Source organism: Prionailurus bengalensis, chromosome E3 (genome assembly GCF_016509475.1).
Source record: "Prionailurus bengalensis isolate Pbe53 chromosome E3, Fcat_Pben_1.1_paternal_pri, whole genome shotgun sequence".
NCBI lineage: Eukaryota > Metazoa > Chordata > Mammalia > Carnivora > Felidae > Prionailurus > Prionailurus bengalensis.
The window spans coordinates 22,774,031-22,794,722 of NC_057357.1; the positions used below are offsets into that span (position 1 = coordinate 22,774,031).

General features: G+C 46.1%; 1 protein-coding gene across 3 annotated transcripts in view; it reads right to left on the reverse strand.

Annotated features, from left to right (window-relative positions):
- Positions 1-20,692, reverse strand: part of PRKCB (protein kinase C beta) — a 329,538-nt gene that overhangs the window by 83,483 nt on the left and 225,363 nt on the right. For all 3 annotated transcript variants that reach the window (XM_043560272.1, XM_043560271.1, XM_043560273.1), the window contains 2 exons: positions 11,390-11,486; positions 1,469-1,615 (listed from right to left, as the gene is read on the reverse strand). In XM_043560272.1, the coding sequence (XP_043416207.1) occupies positions 1,469-1,615; positions 11,390-11,486 (244 nt within the window). The remainder of the gene's footprint in view (positions 1-1,468; positions 1,616-11,389; positions 11,487-20,692) is intronic.

Below are 20,692 nucleotides of genomic sequence, written 5' to 3' on the forward strand. Positions count from 1 at the left end.
TCACAGGGGCAAGAAAAAGAAGTCAGGCAGAGAACTGGGATCAGATTCTAAAGAGCAATGTAGGCCAAGGACACAGTATGAAATTTATTTCAGTGTGACGGGAAATCATTGAAGAGGTTTTATTATTATTATTATTATTATTATTATTATTATTATTTTAAGTTTATTTATTTATTTTGAGAAAGAAAGAGAGGAAGGTGCAGAGAAAGGAAAGAATCCCAAGCAGGCTCTGTGCTGTCAGCTCAGAGCCCAATGCAGGGCTCGAACCCACGAACCATGAGACAATGACCTGACCAGAGCCAAAGCAAAGAGTTGGATGCTTAACTGACTGAGCCACCCAGGCGGCCCATCATTGGAGAGTTTTAATCAGGGGAGCGTCTTGACCTAACAATGTAACTGTTCCAGAATGAGCACAGGTGCTAAATGGCAAGTTACTGGTTACAGGTAACAGCAGTGGCCGCAGGGAAGTCCAGCGGGTGTATGAGGTTTAGACTAGTGCTGCATTTGTGAAGGTGGAGACAAGTCAGTAAATGCACAACATGCTTTGGAGAAGGATGTGTCAGCATTCGTGAATGGATTTCACACGGCTGGGGGAGGGGAGGGAGGCAGCTAAGAACAACTCAAGGAAAACTCCCAGATTTGGGGCTTAGGCTGCAGACGTGGAGAAGAAATTTATATTTTTTTGCACACTTAACTTCATGGTATGTATGAGATTTACACAAGACATATCTGTGGCACACAGAGGGATTAGAAGACCCCAAACAACACTAAACAACTCAGGAATACTTACAGCACAATCTCAGCTTCAGTAAAACAGCGTCTCCCAGTATCTATAAAAGTATCTAGAACCACTCTACGAGTCCCAGGGTCATCCTTCGACTCTGCTGCTGTTTGAGAGGAGGGGTTCCTATTCTTGGCTGCAAAAGTGATCTTTTCCAAAAGGCACATCGGATCGTGTCACTTCTCTGTTTAAAAACTTCCAATGGTTCCCCAGTGCTCTACGAATAAAATCCAAACTCTTCATCACAGCTCACAAGGCTTTGCAGGATCGGGCCCCTGCCCATCTCTGCAACTGCACATCCTCCTCCTCGCCCTGCTCATGACATCTTGGCCCCGACACCTTCTGATGGTACCTTGAGTGTGCCAAGCCCTTCTGCACCTCAGGACCTTTGCACTTGCTATCCTCTCAGCTGGCAACATTCATTCTTAGCCCTTGGAAGGTATAGCTAATTCATCCTTATCTTTCAGGGCTCACCTCCTCAGGTGGTCTAAATGGGTTCCCTCTGGATGTGTGTTTCTGGCGCACAGCAGGCTATTCATTTTCTTCACAGTTTTCATTATGAACTGTAGCGGGGATCTACTTTTTACTCTCTCCCTCGCTGGAATGTAAGCCCCATATGAACAGCAAATGTGCCTGCCTTGTCACCTGCCCTTCTGGAGTGGGTGGAGCCCCCAGGCCATACTGTACCTTGCCAAAGCTTCCTTTCCCGAGCACCATCAGGAAGTTAAAATCGGTCAGTTTCATTCGGTCTCTGTTCCCATTGTTGTCAAGTTTGGATATGGTGTTGGTCGTCTTTTCTTCTGGAGCCTTGGTCCCCTGACCGATCTTGGCCCTCTGGCAGAGGAAGCACACAGAACACATCATTAGGGTTTGAGGATGCCCTTGTTGGAGGGCACAGGTACACGCTGTGAGCTGTGGTTTCTGCAGCTCGCCCCCTCCCCCGGCCTGCCTCTCAATGAAAAGCATGGCCAACATCCACTCTGCAAGCCCGAAACCTGGAAGCCACCCTTGGCACCTGTGTTTCTCTTTTATCCATCATGTCTCAGCCACCACCAGGAACTGTTCTTTCTTCCTCCTAGCTGTCTCCAGATTTCATCTTCCTTCCACAACCACCTGTTACTATGTTGCACCGGGACAACCCACCTTGGTTCCCCTCTCACTGGGCTTTTCATGCAACTGGAATGAGCCTCCACCTCTTCATACCCAACCAAGTCGCCACCTGCTTAAAAGCTGTGACCCACTAGGTTGGGGACAAAGACCTCGGTGCTTTCACTGGCCTACATGGCCCGGTATGATCAGGTTCTCCAACCTCATCACTTCTTGGATCCTGCCCTGCAACCCACCTTCATTTTTTCATCTCCCACCTCAGGGCCTTTGCACCTGCTCTTGCTACTACGGGATGGCTATTGTCTCCTCTTTGCCAACCGAGTTACCCCTGCTTCACATTTTCACTTCCTCAGGGAAGACTTCCTTAACTGTCTTTATCTGGATTAAATGTCCCTCTTTGCTTCCTTCATCCATTTTACCCCCCACTTATACTGGATGGTAACTGTTCACTGTTTTCCCCAATGCACTGGAAACTCTGTGAAGGCACAGAATCTATCTCTGTAACTTCCCTGACAACTAATACAGTTTCCTGCTACACAAAGAGATGGATGGCAGAGGCCCGTGTTGGCCCTCAGTGCAGTGGGGGAGGGTCTCGCTGCTGTGAGCAGCAGAATGGTGACTCAGAATAGCAGCAAATGCTTTGCATTGGGGAGAGAAGAGAAGGTCAGCAGTGAGAGATACAATCGCCAGGACTTTGTTACTGGGTTCACCTCCAGGGCTACAATCCTGGCCCTGGAGTGGAGGAGCGGTGCGATCCTGAGGAAGTCAGTCAGCTCAGGATGCTCCTCTGCTCAGATGTCCCGTACTTTAGCATCTCTCTCAGATAAAAGGCCAGAGGCCACAGACGACCTGGCCCCTCTGTACCTTCTCCGATTTGGGCCTCTTCTCCTTGCATCACCCTGGCGTCATGGCTGTTCTCTGATAGCACCAAACACGCCCTTGCCCCTGGGCCTTTGCACTTGCTGTCCCCTGTGCCTAGAGTCCTCTAGTCCTCAGTCCCCTGAGCTTCCTCACTTCGGATCAGACAGCCTTGCCCAACAACAACACGCAGAAGCTCTCAGCCACTGCCATTACCCTTCTTTACTTGTTTCTCATCATATCCCTTATCACCATCCTACAAACCCAATATTTACTTGCTTCTTAATGTCTCCTCTTTGTCCTCACACTAGAACATGAGCTCCATGAGGTCAAGGATTTTGTCTGTCGTGTTCTCCTTTCTCTGGCACAGAGTAGGCACTTAGCTGTATTTGGTACTTAGTTGTTTCTAAACCTTAGTCCCCTTTTCGAGCACATGGAGATCATGAGAGAATGTATCTTGGAGTTCTTTGCACCATTCCTAGCACATAGTAGGTGCTCAACAAATGGAAGCTATTTTTTTTTTTTTAGGTTTATTTTGAGAGAGAAGGCATGAGTGAAGGAGGGACAGTGAGAGAGGGAGAGACAGAAAATCCCAAGCAGGCTCCTCACTGTCAGTGCAGAGCTTGATGCAGGGCTCGAACTCACAAACCGTGAGATCATGACCTAAGCCAAAGTCAGAAAGTCAGATGCTTAACCAACCAAGCCACCCGGGTGCCCCAACAGGTATTATTATTATTGTCCCATTATTCAGCTGTCTGTTAGAGACAAAGAGGCAACAAAAGTTTTTTCAGGGTTTTGAATTTCGGGAAAGACTCATTCTTTCAAAAACTACCCACCGAGTGCCTGCTAGCTGCCAGGTGATACTCTAGATGCTGAAGATCAATCAGGGAGAAAACCAAACATGGATGCTCAAAGAATTTACACTGCAGCAGGAACTGGGTCCCCCACCCTGTGTCCAAAGGATATTCTGGAGTTATCCAGATAAACAACTTGGTGTCAGCAACAGAAACAGCATTTATGGAGCAGAGAGTAAGGCATATTCAAAGAACCAAACACCATTTAGTCTGGCCGGAACACAGAGCGCAAGGTAGATGTGGCACGGGATGGACAGGACTTAACCCTGTCAAGAAGTCAATGCTGGGGCACCTGGGTGGCTCAGCTGGTTAAGCATCTGACTTTGCTCAGGTCATGATCTTCTGATTCGTGAGTTTGAGCCGCTCCGGCCCCCTCTCTCTCTGCCCCTCCCCTCATACCTCTGTCACTCTCTCAAAAGTAAATAAACATTTTTAAAAGAAGAAGTCAATGCTAATTATGAGCATAAAAGGCTTCAAGGAGGCCCTGGCATGATCATATTCCGTTTAGAAGATCATCCTGAGTCCAGAGAAGAGACCCATATGAAGGAGGTGAGTTTGGGGACCACTGGACGTGACTAGAGACATCACGGTGCCAGATGCCGGGTGTCTCCGGCACAGAGGGAACAAAGTGGGTCGGTTTGGAGGTAGACTTATCGGAGCTGCGTGCAGACTGGGCGAGAGGCTCAGGGATGAAGCCCTTGGCTCCTGTGTTGAGCACCTATGAGGACAGGATGCTTCTCCACTCAGAGGAGAAGTGGAGAAGGGGCAAGTGTGGAGATGTGGGTGAGAGGGTGGGAAGAGCCTGACTTCAGACACACGGAGACTCCCCCCTTTCCCACAGGGGCTTAAACTCTGAAGTTTACTTCTTCCTCGGGACACGCCTGTTCATCGTCGTTGCCCCATCTGTCCTGCTGACAAAGCATCCACCATTTTTCCTCTTTTTGCAATTGACGTTTTTTAATTTACATCCAAGTTAGTATATAATAGTTTTTTTAATGTTTATTTTTGAGAGAGAGAGACAGAGAGAGAGACAGAGAGAGAGAGAGGAGAGGAGGAGACACGGAATCTGAAGCAGGCTCCAGGCTCCAGGCTGTCAGCACACAGCCTGATGCAGGGCTTGAACACACAAACCGCGAGATCACGACCTGAGCTGAAGTTGGATGCTTAACCAACTGAGCCACCCAGGTGCCCCTGTAAATTAATGTTTTAAATATTACAGTGGATAGGCTGAAACGCATAAATCTCAAGCGTACAGTTCTAGGAATTTGGACAAATGGATACACCCATGAAGCCAGACCCCAATCAAGAGAGGAAACATTTCTATCACCCCCAGAAAGTTCTCTGTGCCCCTTCCCATCCAGTCCCCACTCCCACAAACACAACCTCTGTTCTGATTTCTATTCTCATAGGTCAGTTTCGTTTGCTCTTGAACTTCATCTAAATGGAATCATAGAGTGTGCCATAACCAAAGGAAGATATATTTGGTCTCTGCCCCTGGTTCCTGACACAGAGCTCCTAAAGTTCTTGTTAACTTACCGATAGGAGCATCTTGTATTCTAATTCTCTTGGTGGGCTCCTGGATGGGGCATGGTCACCAGAAGGACCAAGCCATGATTTTTCAGAAGCTTGGAATTTTCAGTCCCATCCCAGGGTTGGAGGCTGAGTTAGTTAATAATCAGTCATGCCTCCATGATGAAGCCTCCATAAAAATCCCTCAACTATGGAGTTTAGAGAGCTTCCAGTGTGGTGAATCTCAACCCCCTGGGGGATGGAATCTCCTGGGCTCCTTTCAGACCTTACCCTGTGTATCCCTTCATCCGGCTGTTCATCTGTATCCTTTATCATATCCCTTAATATATAATAAACGAGTAGAAGTAAGTAAGTGTTTCCCTGAGTTCTGTGAGCCATTATAGCATTATCAAATCTGAGGAGGGGGTGGTGGGGACCCCTGATTTGTAGCAAGTCAGACAGAAGTGTGGGTGAGCCGAGAGCCCACAATTTGCGACTAGAGTCTAAAGTGGGGACAGCCTTGTGAGACCAAGCCCTCAACCTGTGGGGTCTACACCATCTCCAGGTGTCTGTCATCCGCGAATTAAATTGTAGCACACCCAGCTGGTGTCCACGGAGGACTGGAGAATTTCTTGGTGAGGGAAATCCACACATTTGGTGAAGATCTGTGAAAGTCTAACAGGCTTCCCTTTATGGAATAAGCAGTCCTTGCATCTGGCTGCTTTCGCTCATCATCGCGTTCTCGAAATGCACCCGTGCTGTTGCCTGAATCAGTGGTTTGTCCCTTTGTATTTGCTGAATAGCGTTCATTGTTTACGTTTATCCATTCTCATCTTTACGGGCATTTGTGTCGTTTCCATTTGGGGGGCTGTTAACAGAGCTGCTGTGAACACACACGGTCAAGTTATTTCCTAGTAAGATACGTGCTGATTCCAGCGTCCGTGGGGCAGCCAAGCATGTGCACCCAGGAAGCACATGCGGGGACAACTGGCATCTGAGCTGGAGACAGAGGTTTGGGGGTTACAGGCGTAGAGCGAGTGGTTAAAAAATGAGCTCATCAGGTAGAGAAGCAAAGTGCCAGGGCAGAAGTAACACTGCCTTTTCCGGGCCATTATCTTTCCATCATCCCAAATCCTCACCCTTCGGCCCCAGGGTGTTTTGCCCAGGCTGTCCCGACTCGAACACGTTCCCTCCTTCCTCCCTGACCCTACCGTCTTCCCTGCTTTAGGACCACATCCCCCACCTTCTTGGAATCCCGAGTCAGGACCCACTCAATCCACACACTGCATTCTCCAACCTGTGAGGATCCAAATCCTGACCGTCCCTGGTCCCCAGCCCCCATTCCGGCCCTTAGGGGGACACCGCAGGTCTCAGCATGGCCGGCCAGTGAAGCACGAGTGAGGGACTCACCCAGTTTCTCTGTTTGCCTTTGTTTAGTGCAAAAATTTTTTTCTGTCCCTCAAGGAGCAGCAAATGGCCAACCAGCTTCATCCCTCAGTCCTGTGAGCAACCTCCCTCCTCTGAATTATGGGACCCAAACCCTCTTTCCACCCCCATCTCAACTTGCTTCTGTGACTTTTCCCATAGGTACAGGCTATAGACCTATAAAGTGTATGTTCCCCATACAAGCTACAGTGTTTGTGTCTCCCCCAACCCCCATGTAGGCTATAAGGTTTGGGTCCTCCCCTCCAAAATTCACACATTAAAATCCTAACCCACAAAGGTGATGGCATTAGGAGGTGGCGTTTTGGGGAAGGAATTAACTCATGAGGGTGAAGCCCTCATGGGGGGGCAGCAGTGACCTCCCTCCTAGAAGAGTCCCTCCCCCACCAAGAGCTCCATGGGTCCTTCCAGGGGGTGAGGACACAGTGAGAAGAGAGCCATCTAGGAACCAGGAATAGGCTCCCTCACCAGAATATGACCAGGCTGCAGCTTTGATCCTGGACCTCCCAGCTTCCAGAACTGTGAGAAGAAAGTCTCTATTGTTTAAGCCCATGGGTTTTTTGTTGTTGTTATAGCAGCCTGAACAGACTAAACCAGATTCTAAACTCTGGATCAGAAGTCTAATGGCCTTAGGGGCGCCTGGGTGGCACAGTCGGTTAAGCGTCCGACTTCAGCCAGGTCACGATCTCGCGGTCCGTGAGTTCGAGCCCCGTGTCAGGCTCTGGGTTGATGGCTCAGAGCCTGGAGCCTGTTTCCAATTCTGTGTCTCCCTCTCTCTCTGCCCCTCCCCCGTTCATGCTCTGTCTCTCTCTCTCCCAAAAATAAATAAAAAACGTTGAAAAAAAATTAAAAAAAAAAAAAAAAGAAGTCTAATGGCCCCATCCGCCTGGTTTGCACAGTGCTGATGTTGTTTTAATAATTAAATTAGTTGACAACTGTTGAAAATCAGATGTTCTATAAAAACCCATATTTGCAGCTTCTTTCAGGGAAGTAAATATGGCCACATGGGGCCCCATCCAGCAAGGCATAGTGTTTTTAGATAGGACATGTTCTCTCCAGTTTCCCACAGTCCCCACCATGCCCTATTGTACGACACCAAGCTTTTTTCCCTCCTTGTTTCCTGCCTGGCTCCTGAAAGCATTTGGGTTTGTGACCCCCTATACGGTAAGCCTGTGGAGGACAAGAAGCCCATTCTGGGTCCCCTCTGAAAGTCCCATGATCCCCAGGAGCCCCAGGCCTAGCAGGTACTTTGTCAAAGAGCAAAACTTTTTAAATTGAGGCCCAAATTAAAATTAGCCCCTATCCTTCCGGGTTGGATATGTCTTCAGATACAGGAGTACACTAAGAGTTGTCTTTTCATGTCTGCAATTTAGAGCCCTAGAATCCAGCACTCAAAGGGAAAGCAAACTGACCACGCGTCTGAGCAAGAAGCCTGCCTCCTTCCAAACTGTGCTGGAGGGCAGCAGAGGCGTCTCGGCGGCCAGCACTCAGGGCTCCAATTCAGATGATGAGTGTCTCCCCTGGCTTAACCTACAGACTCCACTGTCACCCCCACCCCTATAAGGAGCTCCGGAGGGGCACCCCAGGACCAGCAGCAGAGGCGAGGCCTCAGGACGCTTGGAGATCCTTCCTAATCCTCAAGCGGCCCTTCCAAAGCTCCGAAGGAACACGTTCTGAGCTTTATTTATTCCAAGGGGGAAGCTGACGATGGCAACAGTGGCCTGACATTTATATGCTATGACGTGCCAGACATCGTTCTAAACGCATTATCTCATTCGATCCTCACATAACCTTGGAAGCTAAGAAGTGTTGTGATTCTCCCATTGTACAGATGGGGAAGCAAAGGCTCACAGTTACTTGCCTGCAGTCACCCAGTGAGAAAAGTGGCAGAGTTGGATTCAAATCCGAGCAGCCTGGCCCTTGAACCACCGGAACGGAGCAGGCTTCCCACTGCACCCACAAGGCCCAGGTGTCCCTCCAACCCCCCCCCCCCCCCACCGGCACTGTCCTCTCCACACCTGAGGCTCCTTACGGCTCACACCTGCAGCTCTGCCTGTGGGTTCATTTCCTGGTTGCAGGAGCAAGCGGAACCCACAGACAGGGCGAGCGGCAAATGCTGGCCGTTAACGCCACTGAACGCAGCTGCTAGTCAGCGGCAGAAGTTGAGCCGGTGGATAATAACTACTGCAGTTTCGCGTCCCCCATATGGGACCCCGTGAGGCACACGTTGAGCTTCTCTGACGAGTCAAATCCCAGCGGCCCACAGCGCTGACCTGCTTCACAACACACACTTTCCCGGCCTCCTGCCTTCCCAGCGTCTCCTCCCCGCTCATCAGTGATGCTTCCCAGGATCACTTCCTGAAGAAACTACTTGTGCTTGAATCTTTTACAGTCTGCTTCTGGGGAAAACTCAACCCGGGATGATGACCCGCGATGAGATGTGAGAAAGTTGCTTAGCCTGTCTGGGCCTCAGTTTCCTCGTTTGTACACCAAAAATGGGGGTGCTCATAGTATCTCCCATTCGCGGGTGTGGTGAGGAGTAACTCAGTTAATATTCCACAGCACTTAAAATAATAAAGGGCACACGGTAAGCATTTTGTTATGTAAGAAAATCCCAAGACCATCAGAAAACCCATTCTGAACCGTCCTAAGTGGAGTTCTCCCTTCTCTGGCCCATAGGCAAGCCCATGGTCAGACACAAGGCCCCCAGGCTGAGCCGACTCGGACGTTCTGAAATACACCCCACGCAGTAACTGCACTGAGCTCACCCTACCGTGAAATTCTATTACCCCAACTCCAGCAGCTCGATTTTACCATCACTCAGAATTTCTCCAGATAAGAGGCTTGAAAGTAATTTCTGAGTCATTCTGGGTGCTAATTGCTTATTGCGTAGGGATTACATTTCTCACGTTCAAGGTCAACTGAAATTTCTCTATGTGTCTGAGAATAATTTTCGGTCTGTTGGAAGCATTTTTTTTTTTTTAATCAACAACTATGGTATGGGGCAATTATAATTCAGGCATAAACAAGCGTTTGCAGGCTCTTGCTAGAAATAAACGGATGCGTTTTGTTGCACGCAGATACAGCAGCCCTGTACTTCATGCCAATAACTGGCCCCAACAAATGCCATGTTCATGTAGGAACTGTTTTCTTTGACATCCTGAAATGTCACCCCGGCTGCCCTAGGATGGAAGAGATCATTTTGCAAACTGAGACTTTATTTTATGTGAGGAAATAGTGGCCTTTTGTTTTTGTCCCCACAACAGTACATTTTTGACACGGCAGCAAATGGGCACACCTTCATCCAAAAGCTGAGGGAAAGCGATGGAAGGTGTTCTCTGGAAGGGTGAGTCAAGTGTCCAGCTGTTGGCCCTACTGCGTGGGAAGTCCTTTTACCAGCTCATATGGGCTAGAGCTGGCTCCACGGCAATAACCTTCACTTATCAAGTTCACTGGAGAGTGACCGATAAGCCCAAGGCCCGTGTGTTTGTCCCACTGGTTTCCAGGAAGGGATATTCCCTTCCCCCTGGGTCAGACCCATCACCATAGTCTAGTGTTGTGGAGGGCACAAGAGTCAATACTTAAATGCTATTTCTGTCAAGTTGAGGGGCAAATTAAGGTAGATCTTGGGACAAATGCCAAAATCCTTGCCAAGGTCAGCAGTCTTTCTACTGTGATCACCAGCTACTTCCTTAGTCTTACCTTGAACTCATCCATTGTTCTCTCTCCTCCACCCACACTGGCCTTTAAATTTCACGCAGTTGCCATGTAACCCCACCACCACAGGGCCTTTGCACATGCTGTCCTCTCTGAATGGAATTTTCTTTTGCCTCTCTATTCAGTTAACTTGCACTGTTGATGCCTCAATGACACCTTCCCTGTCCTCTGAGACAAAGTTACATCTCCCTCGTAGATGTTCTCAAAGTAACATGGACCTCTATTTCACAGAACTTTACCTGGTCACAATTTTTTTTTTTTTATTTGCCTGTGTGATTACTTGATGAACAAATGATAGTGATCTAATTCATTTTAGCTATTTTATTCATTTTTCTTTGGATTTAGCAGGCCACCACTGTTTATCTAGAATTGATGATTTCCCATCAGACTCAGTATATTGAGTTTGTGCAAACAAAATAATGTGTTTTCCCTTCTGAAACTACTTTAAAATCATTCAATACATATGTAATGAAATAACTCAAATCCATCTTCCCCGAAACATTTTCTTTGTAAAACTGGAATGTGTCCTACACATCTGCTCCTCTCACGTAGCTGAAAATGGGGTTTACTGGCCCCACAGAAGGGAGGGGGCTCAGCTAAGGTAAATGTAGAGGCAGCACTCTAGTCCAAGGTTACGGCCAAGGGCTCTTCATCTTTGGAAGATACACCTACGAACATTTCATGAAGTCACTAGCACAAACAAGTCCATTTGTTAACAGTACAGCACCATCCCGCCAATAGATCCAAACCGAGATTCTATCCCTCAGCAAGCCTAGTTGATTCAGCCTCCAAAATATATCACTTCTCAGTCCACTTCGTTCATTTACCATTACTACCGTCCCGGTCCAAGCTACCATCACAATGACTCAAGGAGCGAATGAGCACTTTCGAGGAGAAGTCTAAATCTAAATGAGGACAGGGAGGTGGGAACGGCTTCACAAAACAGGGTACGTTTGGCTGGGGTTTTGCAGGATACATAGGAGTTTTCTGGGAGGCAGAATAATACTGCAAAGGCACAGAGTCATGAAAGGCCTTGGTAGAAACCACACCATAACTGGGCAAAATGGCACAGAGGCAGACTCAACCAGTTCCCACCGGTGTAGAAAGAAAGACATCTTACCTCGAATTTCTGCCGTAGTTCTTCATTCCCTTCACTTCCCTCTGGTGGCACGGGCACATTGAAGTACTCGCCTTCCTCCTGGCTCAGCAGCTTAAACCTACAGGGAGACAAGGAGACATGACAAATTCCATGACTGTACTCGATATTATTTTGTTGATTAGGATAAGAAAAGGAAGACTGTAGACAGCTCTACCTTAAAAAACGTGTTGAGGGTTTTTTCTTTTGGGGAGCATGTGTGTGTGTGTGTGTGTGTGTGTGTGTGTGTGTGCATGCATGCATGTCTGTAGCCAGGCATGCTGTATTTTTGTCACTATTCCACAGATATCAGAAAAAATGAATATGCTGTGTTTATAAGATGCAAACTTCTGGCTGACTCTGCCTCTCTCTCCCCATGCACATACTTTCTCCACCAAGTGCTTTCCCATTCTGAAAGAATGCTACGAAGATCTCCCATGGTCGATGGATTCTTATCACGTTCTCCCAGCATCCTGGCACTCACTCAGCAGCATTTGGATGACTACAGACTTGTCTCCATGACGCTGTTTTCTCTGCAGATGCCTTCCTAAAGTGCCCTGTATTAACCTCTTGAGAAACGGCATCCCTCAGTGGGTAAGTACACAAGCCCCTGGTCAAAGTCTGCCTGGGTCCAAATCTCACCTCTGCCTTTGCCTCCCTGGGTCACTGGATAAGCTGGCTAGGCCCTCTAAGCCTCGATCTTTCTCATCTATAATTGGAACAGGGGCACCTGGGTGGCCCAGCCGGTTAAGCATCCAACTCTTTATTTCAGCTCAGGTCATGATCTCACAGATTGTGAGTTCGAGCCCCACATCGGGCTCTGCACTGACAGCGTGGAGCCTGCTTGGGATTCTCTCTCTCTCCCCACCCGCCCCCCCTCTGCCTCTCCTCAACTCGAGTTCTCTCCTCTCTCTTGAAATAAATAAATAAACATTTAAAATAAATCCATAAACTGGAACAAAAGTCTTTTTCAGGGGCGCCTCGTTGGCACAGCTGCAAGAGCACGTGAGTCTTGATCTCAGGGTCATGAGTTTGAGCCCCATGTTAAGCACGGAGATTACTTAAAAAAAATCTTTTTCACAGGATTATTGTCAAGCTGAGATACGGTGACTCATGTAAAATGATAAGCATAGTGCTTGGCATTTAGCAAGAGATAAAAGAAATCATCATCATCATTACTGATATTGACATTATCCTAATAAACAAGATGGCTTCAGCAGGCTTTTGACCACAAAGATCTTTCTGTCTACTCAAAGGGTAACATGAGAGTGAGGAAGGAGAAGGAACCTTCCAAAGATATTTGAGTCACTGGGGTGGGGGGGGGGGGGAACCACCTCACTCCCAAAGAAAGACTTCCTAACCCCAGTTCACAATTTTCATGACGACTTTTCCTCCACTCACAAACCTTCCTCAGCAGCTTCTAAAAATAGGAGGAGAGGTGATTCAAAGCAGAGGGGACTAGTTGAGCCTTTAGGCCTCCACGTTTAATATTCAATTACCTTCTTCCCAGTTTCCATTGAAATGACCAAAAGAAATGCAAACGTAGGAGAACAACTGTATCTTTGCTGGCAGTCAAGGGTGCCATCCACACAGCAGAGACGTCTAGGAATTCCCACAAATTAAAGTCATAGTAAGAGAACATGAAGCAGTGGTTGGCAAACATTATTGGCCTTTGTGAATTTTCCTAGTCTAGATATTATGGTCAGCTTGATGTTTTTCATTATATCATCTCTTTTTTATTTTATTTATTTATTTATTTATTTTTTAATTTTTTTTTTTCAACGTTTATTTATTTTTGGGACAGAGAGAGACCATGAACGGGGGTGGGGCAGAGAGAGAGGGAGACACAGAATCGGAAACAGGCTCCAGGCTCTGAGCCATCAGCCCAGAGCCTGACGCGGGGCTCGAACTCCCGGACCGCGAGATCGTGACCTGGCTGAAGTCGGACGCTTAACCGACTGCGCCACCCAGGCGCCCCTATCATCTCTTTTTTAAATGATAAATACACTTCAAGAAAGAAGCCAATGGGTTACAAGTAAAGGAACTATAGAAGAGTAAATGTATGCAAATCAAAGTTAGACAAGTCCTAGCAGATGGCCTGGTTTATCAGAGGCTCTGAGCCTAATGCCTGGACCTCTTTGTTAACATAAGAGTTCAGCCAGCAGCAAGAGTTAAAGAATGTTAAGGGTATGGCAGCATTGTTAAGGGACTCTGTCTTTGTGGTTAATCTGAAAGTTTGAAGGAGCTGGCCAAAGAATAGCTTGGTCAGGGTGCAACTCAGTATTACCAATGCCCAACCATGAGCCATCCAAACCGTGTACAGTCTAAGCCACTTTGGAAACTACAGATCAAGCTGTGACCAGTCAATGGGACCTCTGACTGAACCCCACTAACAACCTGTGCCAGACCACAGGGACTGGATGACAGTCACCAATTCTGGTCCATAGTCAGGAAGCATGGGATGCATCAAAGTGCCCTGCTGTTTTCTGTAGACGGTATGCTGTCACTATTGCCGCTGAACAAGGACGCTGTACCTGTGAGAAAAGGAAAGGAGGGATCCCTTCCAACTTGGAGTTGCACAAAACCAGCAGGGGAAAATGCCCCCCTCTAGAGCAGGAAGGCTGCCTATTGGGTAGCTGTCTCCAGCAGTGGATCTCTCAAAAATAGCCACAGGGAACAGGATCCCTGTTCTGACAAGGAAAAGTTCCAAAACATTCCAAAGACCCCTTTCTCCCTTCATCTGAATTTGAAAAATTAGAACTGAGAAACTCATCATTCCTGTGCTCATCAGTCTACAAGGATGGGCAGATATAAAAAAATAACAGGATATATGAAAAACTCATTCAAATAGAGAGAAACAATGAGAAATCGGGTAAGTACCTCCCATGAAACAGAACTATTGCCAAAAGAGAGAAAATTCTAAAAAATATCTGGTTTGTACTTTCAATGAGATTCAAGAGGCTAAGTCATCTCTGAAAAGGGAACCATGGGAGATTAGAAAAGGCTACTTTCAAAAGAAAAATATAATTACTAAATTTAAAAATCCACTGGAAACAATGAACACTAGGATGGATAATTCAGATAACAATTAGGAGATTAGAAGACAAACCTGAGAAATTTTTCTGGCAATTAAGGCTGATATTTATATATTGATTAGGGCTGAAGTGAATGCTTAATATACCATTAAGAAAAATTCAGGGCACGTGGGTGGCTCAGTCGGTTGAGCATCCAACTCTTGATTTTGGCTCAAGTCATGATCTCATAGTTTGTGAGATCAAGCCCCATGTTGGGCTCTGTGCTGACAGTGTGGGGCCTGCTTGAGATTCTTTCTCTCCCTCTCCCCCCACCCTGACCCCACCCCACACTCACTCTCTCTCCCTCTCTGTCTTAAAAATAAATAAATAAACTTAAAAAAAAGAAAAATGCATCTCACCAAAATTAACATACAACATGAAAGGAAGGAATATCACAACATATATTCCAAGAAACACATATTATGATCCATCTTATATAAAAAGTTCTTATAATTCAATAAGAAAGTGAGAGGCAAAAATCAGGACACAGCCATTTGTAAATACAAACAAATGGCAATATACAAACGAAACTATTCCACATAATTAGTAACAAAGTATGTATGATAATGAGTATTATATAAATGTGTATAATTAGTAACAAAATATGTATAATCCCTGCATTATATCTTTGAAATTTACAATACCAGGTGTTGACAAGTGTGGGTGAAATGAGACGCATCACACAGCACTGGTGAGAATGTAAATTGAAAAAAATTGCAGAACAGTTTGGCAAATGCTTTAATAATACATATGTTCTCAAAGCCATCAATTCCAGGATTAGAGACTCCTTAGGAAATAATGAAAGCTGTGCATAAAGGTTTTGCTGCAAGGATTTTTGCTGTAGAATTATTTACATAGGTAAGCATTACACATCTCATAGTAAGGAAATAATTCTGTAAGTGGAGGCAGATCTGTAGAATGGACCACAGAAAATGATGTTGCCCAAGATGAGTGATTTATAGGGAGAAGTGTTCATTACACATGGTTAGGTGAAAAATGCAAAAGCTGCTAAACACTATGTCCAATAAGATTTCATTTGTGCTTCATACACACATACGTGAGCACAGACACATGCACAATCGCATGTACACAATACAGACACACAGAGAAGAACCTCTTAATCAATAGTGATTATTCCTGGGCAGTGGGATTCTGGATAATATTTTTTTTCTTATTTATATTTTTCTAATAATTATTCAATTTATAATAACCACTAACACTTACTGAGTGCTTACTATTCAGCAGACACTGGGCACTTCACTGATATTAATTATTTTAGTATTATAGCACTCCTATGACATAATTACCACTATTATCTCCAAATGAGGAAAGGAGTCAGAGAGGCAAAGTAAGTTGCCCAAGAGTGCACAGCGAGGAAATGATGGAGCAGAGATGTTAACCCAGGAAGTCTGATTCCAAAGACTTAGTGTTTTGTTTTGGGTTTTTTTTTTCAAAAGAAAAATAATAAGCCAAATGACATTATTAGTAACACCAAAAGAAAGCTTAAAGAACATAATTTTAAGGTAACAATGATATAATAGTTGTCTGGAGGAGGAGGAGGAGGAAGAAGAAGGTTGGACCCTGTGCTGACAGCTCAGAGCCTGGAGCCTGCTTCAGATTCTATCTGTCTCTCTCTCTGCCCCTGCCCCACTCACACTCTGTGTCTCTCTCTCGAAAATAAACATTAAAATGTTTTTAAAAAGAAGAAGAAAAGGAAGAAGAAGGAAAATGAAATAGGATGGAAAAAACCCCTCAGAATCAGAAACACCATGATGGAAATATGGCAATTATGACCATAAACATTAAAACGTTTCCCTATGGAAAAGAAGAAAGACTTTCAGATTCAGGGTTTGTTTTGTTTTGTTTTGTTTTGTTTTGTTTTGTTTTATGTCCAAGAACACACTGCTTGCTATACCAAACAAAAGGACTCAGATTAAGCAGAAGAAAATGCACAGGGTCCATGAGGTAAGCTGTATTCACCACTCTGCAACCAAAGGTGGCAGGTTAAAAGGTAAATCAGATGTCCTCATTCCTTGGCTTCTCAACTTACTCCTGTGGGCAGAAGACAAAGTTCCTAAAAGGCCCCTGTGGTATCTGCTGAGCATTCCCCCCGATCCTGCCAGTCCTTGTCCCCCACCACTACCTCGTTTTCAGATCCAGCTTCAGCCACATAGGTCACTTCTCTGCCCCTCAAGCCTGCTAGGGATGCTCCTGCCTCAGGGCCTTTGCACTTGCTGTTCTCGCCATCTGGGACAATCCCTTCCTAGACCTCCACATGTTCACTCCCTCACCCCCCCCTTCAGGCCTTTGCCATATGTCACGTTTTCAGTGTGTCCTTTCCTGGGAACTGTATTAAATAAATCAGATTATCACCACTGCCTGGCATTCCCTATCCTTGTTTCTTGTTGACTTTTCTCTATAGCATTTGTCAGCCTCAAATGTGCTATTTTTTACTACTCATCTTTAAAAATTTTGTATATTGTTCTCCAGATAAAAAGAAAACTCTGTGAACACAAAGATTCTTGCCTGTTTGCTCACCAAACTCTCCTCAGTATATAGGTACTCGCGATGTATATCCACTGAAGAAATGTCAGCCACAAGGCAAAACCATGGGCAAAGAGTATCTATGGCAACAGACATAATTCAGTGTTGATAGAAGTCATTTTTGAAAATAAGTCTTGAAGAGTCATGTGGTCAGTGATGATGCCACACACATATAAGACCAAACCCATCAGATGAAATCAGATGTTTGAATAAATCATTACTGGGAGAACCTTAGAGAGCACTATACATTTTGGCCAGATGAAACAAATAAAAAAATAGGAAGGCTTAAGAGATCTAGATATTATATTAAGATGGAATTAATAAACACTGAAATGCATGCCCTACGAGTAGTGAATATAATCTCTGTATTGAAATGTGAACATTTAGCAACAATGAACTAAGCTAAATTGGAAAGAAAGAAAGGGGAAGGGTGGGGAGGGTACAGGCCATATTCTCTGACCATAAAGTACTGTACTGTCATTTGACATTATTAATGAAAAACAAAACAAAAAGCTAGCGTCAGAGGTTTCCAAAACGCCTAAATAAAAGCACGCTTGAAAGGAAATTAAAAACACAAGTGCAGACCTTGAACAAGCAACAAAGGCTGGAACTCAACATATCACGAGTTGGAGGAAATCTTGATTCTCTCTAATGCTTGTTCTTTATTCTTGAAGAGCGGAGTCAGTTCAGAGAGGAAAAATAAATTAGCGCAACGTTCAACTGAAATTCAAAGGCAACGACCCAACAAACCCACAGAAAACAAGAACACCGAAACGCAGAATTGATATGTAAATCCCAGAGCTCCCTCTTTGCAGAAAAATAAACCACAGCACAACAGAGGAACCTCTGGAAAACAAGGGGAAGGAAAGGAGACAGGAGAAACAAACAAAGTTAGAAACAAAGGACCGGATCTGACGACAGAGGCGGGGCTGGTGGCAAAGCAGCAGATGAGGGGCCTGAGGCTGGCACACCACATCTGGGAGCTCTCACAGCTGCCGCTGTTCTGTATCTGTCACGTGGTCTCCAATTGCCACGCAACAGAAGAGCGGGGAGAGCTCAGTCCCCGCCAGATGGGGAAACTGAGTCTCTGAGACCAGATGTAACTCACCCAAGATCACATAGGGACAAGAATGCGAATTTCTAGAATTTGATACATTTACAGCCAAGACACCAGCATAGATGTGTTGGCCCTGAATAATCTGAAGAGGACGTTTATTTGCAAAAATCCCAAAGGAGATTTTATTTAGCAAAAGTTCCCTCCTCTAATTTCGTCGGCTTCACGATTCTCCTAGAAGGGGCATGGGGGGGGGGCTGGAATGATCTCGGATGGATGGAATCATAACTGCTGAAAAGGCTATAGTGCAGAGAGGTGAAATGATACACCTGAAGTCACAAAGCATCCATCCCCTTAGGAGACCCAGGGTCCAAACCCACCCATCTACCCTCTAAGCCTCTGCCAATCCCCGTCCCAGCAGGTGGAATGTGGTGTGCATGAGCTTAGGCCCTGGCATCGTAAAGACCTGGGCCCAAACTCAAGCGTGTCACTTACAAGCTGTGTGTCCCTTCACACACTGCTCGACTACTCTGATCCCAGGAACGACGATGCACCCAGAACTGGCGGGACAGTTAAAGGATGATGAGGTGTACATGCGGGGATAGTTTGGACTTGGTCCTTCTGTCCTCCCTGTGCTCTGCTGTCTGTTTCCAGGGGGTCGATGGGGGCAGGCATGGGACCAAGGAAGGAGTGGCACCTGTGAGAGAGAGCCCTGCCCTGTGGGCCTGAAGAACCACGAGAAGAGAGCAAGGAGAGGGTAAAAGCAGAGGGGCTCTGCCCCACCTTCTCCCTGAGCCCTGGACACAGACCTACGTGGAGGGCCAAACGTCACAGGAGCAGCAGGCCAGGGAAACAGGGAGAAACCAGACGGCACTCTGGGTCCCCGTGCAGGAGACAGAGATGATGCTCCAAAGCCAGGGAAAGGACCCGTCCTGCCTCAGCGGGCACAGGTTCAGGGACCAGGTAGGATCGGCCGCTTCGTGGCAGTGAAGCCCAGAAGGCACCATATGCAGGATGGTCCCCTTCTCCTCGCCACCAGGAGGTCACGGAACCACGTAAGAAAGTCTGGGTGCATTATAGAAAATAAAGAAGCTATTATGGGTACCTGTGTATGACTTCAGGACACCTGGAAAGGGATCAGCACAGAGTCTGGCATCCAGTACGAGTCGATAAGTGGTAGCTATTGTTCTTGTAATTATTATTATTATATTCTCTCTCCTGTCTCACTTAGACCCCGTAGGGTTGTGCATCCTTTCTCTTTAACCTCTTTACTCCTGACTTAAAGAGAAAGGAACATGCAATTTGTCAGTAGTGACAATGGCAGCATGCGAAGTCAGATCATCCACATGCTAAGAAAAATTACCCAAGTTTTTGTCATGAATGGAGGTTGTTACTTTGTCAGATGCTTTTTCTTTTTTTGCATCTATGATCCTGTGGGTTTTATCGTTTCTCTTGTCGATGTGATGCATCACACTGATTGATTTGCAAATACTGAACTACCCTGGCATCCCTGGGGTATATCCCCCTTGATTATCGTGAATGATTTTTTTAATGGATTATTGGATTCGGTTTGCAAGTATTTTGCTGAGGATTTCCGCACCTTCGTTAAACTTGGGAAAATGGCAAAAAGATGGCACCTTTCGCTCTCACGTGGGAGTATTTTCTAATTAATTCTCCTTCCTCACTTCTACTTATTAGTTGTTACTATTTTTCTTTAATTTTTTTTAACGTTTATTTATTTATTTTTGAGATAGAGAGAGACAGAGCATGAACAGGGGAGGGTCTAGGAAAGAGGGAGACACAGAATCCGAAGCAGGCTCCAGGCTCTGAGCTGTCAGCACAGAGCCTGACGCGGGGCTTGAACTCACGGACCTCGAGATCATGACCTGAGCCGAAGTCGGACGCTTAACCGACTGAGCCACCCAGGCGCCCCAAGTGTTACTATTATTTAGTCTTGTTACTTATAAGCCACAGTCAAATAGGACCCAGATGGCCTCCCAATTCTGCAAGGATAGACACTAACTTCTAGAAGTTTTTTCCAGTCTGGAGCGCCTGGCTGGCTCAGTCGGACAAGCATGCAACTCTTCATCTCTCTGGGTTGTGAGCGCCTCGGTGGCTCAGTCAGCTAAGTGTCCAACTCTTGATTTGGGCTCGGGTCATGATCTCAGTCTGTGAGATCGAGCCCCACATTGGGCTCTGTCCTGAGTCTGGAGCCTGCTTGGGATTCTCTCTTGCCCTCTCTCTGCCCCTCTGCAGCTCGAGTGCTCTCCCTCTCTCTCTACCCCTCTACCCACCCCCCAAAATAAATAAATAGACCTAAAAAAAATAAAACAAAATCTTAAAAATATATATAAAAAAGAAGTTCTTCCAGTCCGGTAGACAGGTGCCCTCCGTGGTTGTGATTTCATTGCCCTGGTTACCAGCTAGTGTCACCGCTAATTTAGCAACGTTATGTCAGCATTCCTGTGTCTCCTGGCATACCAGGATCAGCTTCTCAAACCTTCAGAATCAGCCATTCATCTTCCTGGCTTCCAATTTGTGAGCTAAGGAAAACTGTGACAAATGCTCATTATCTATTTTTTGAGAATTAATGTTGTTAACCATTTGTGAGCTGTG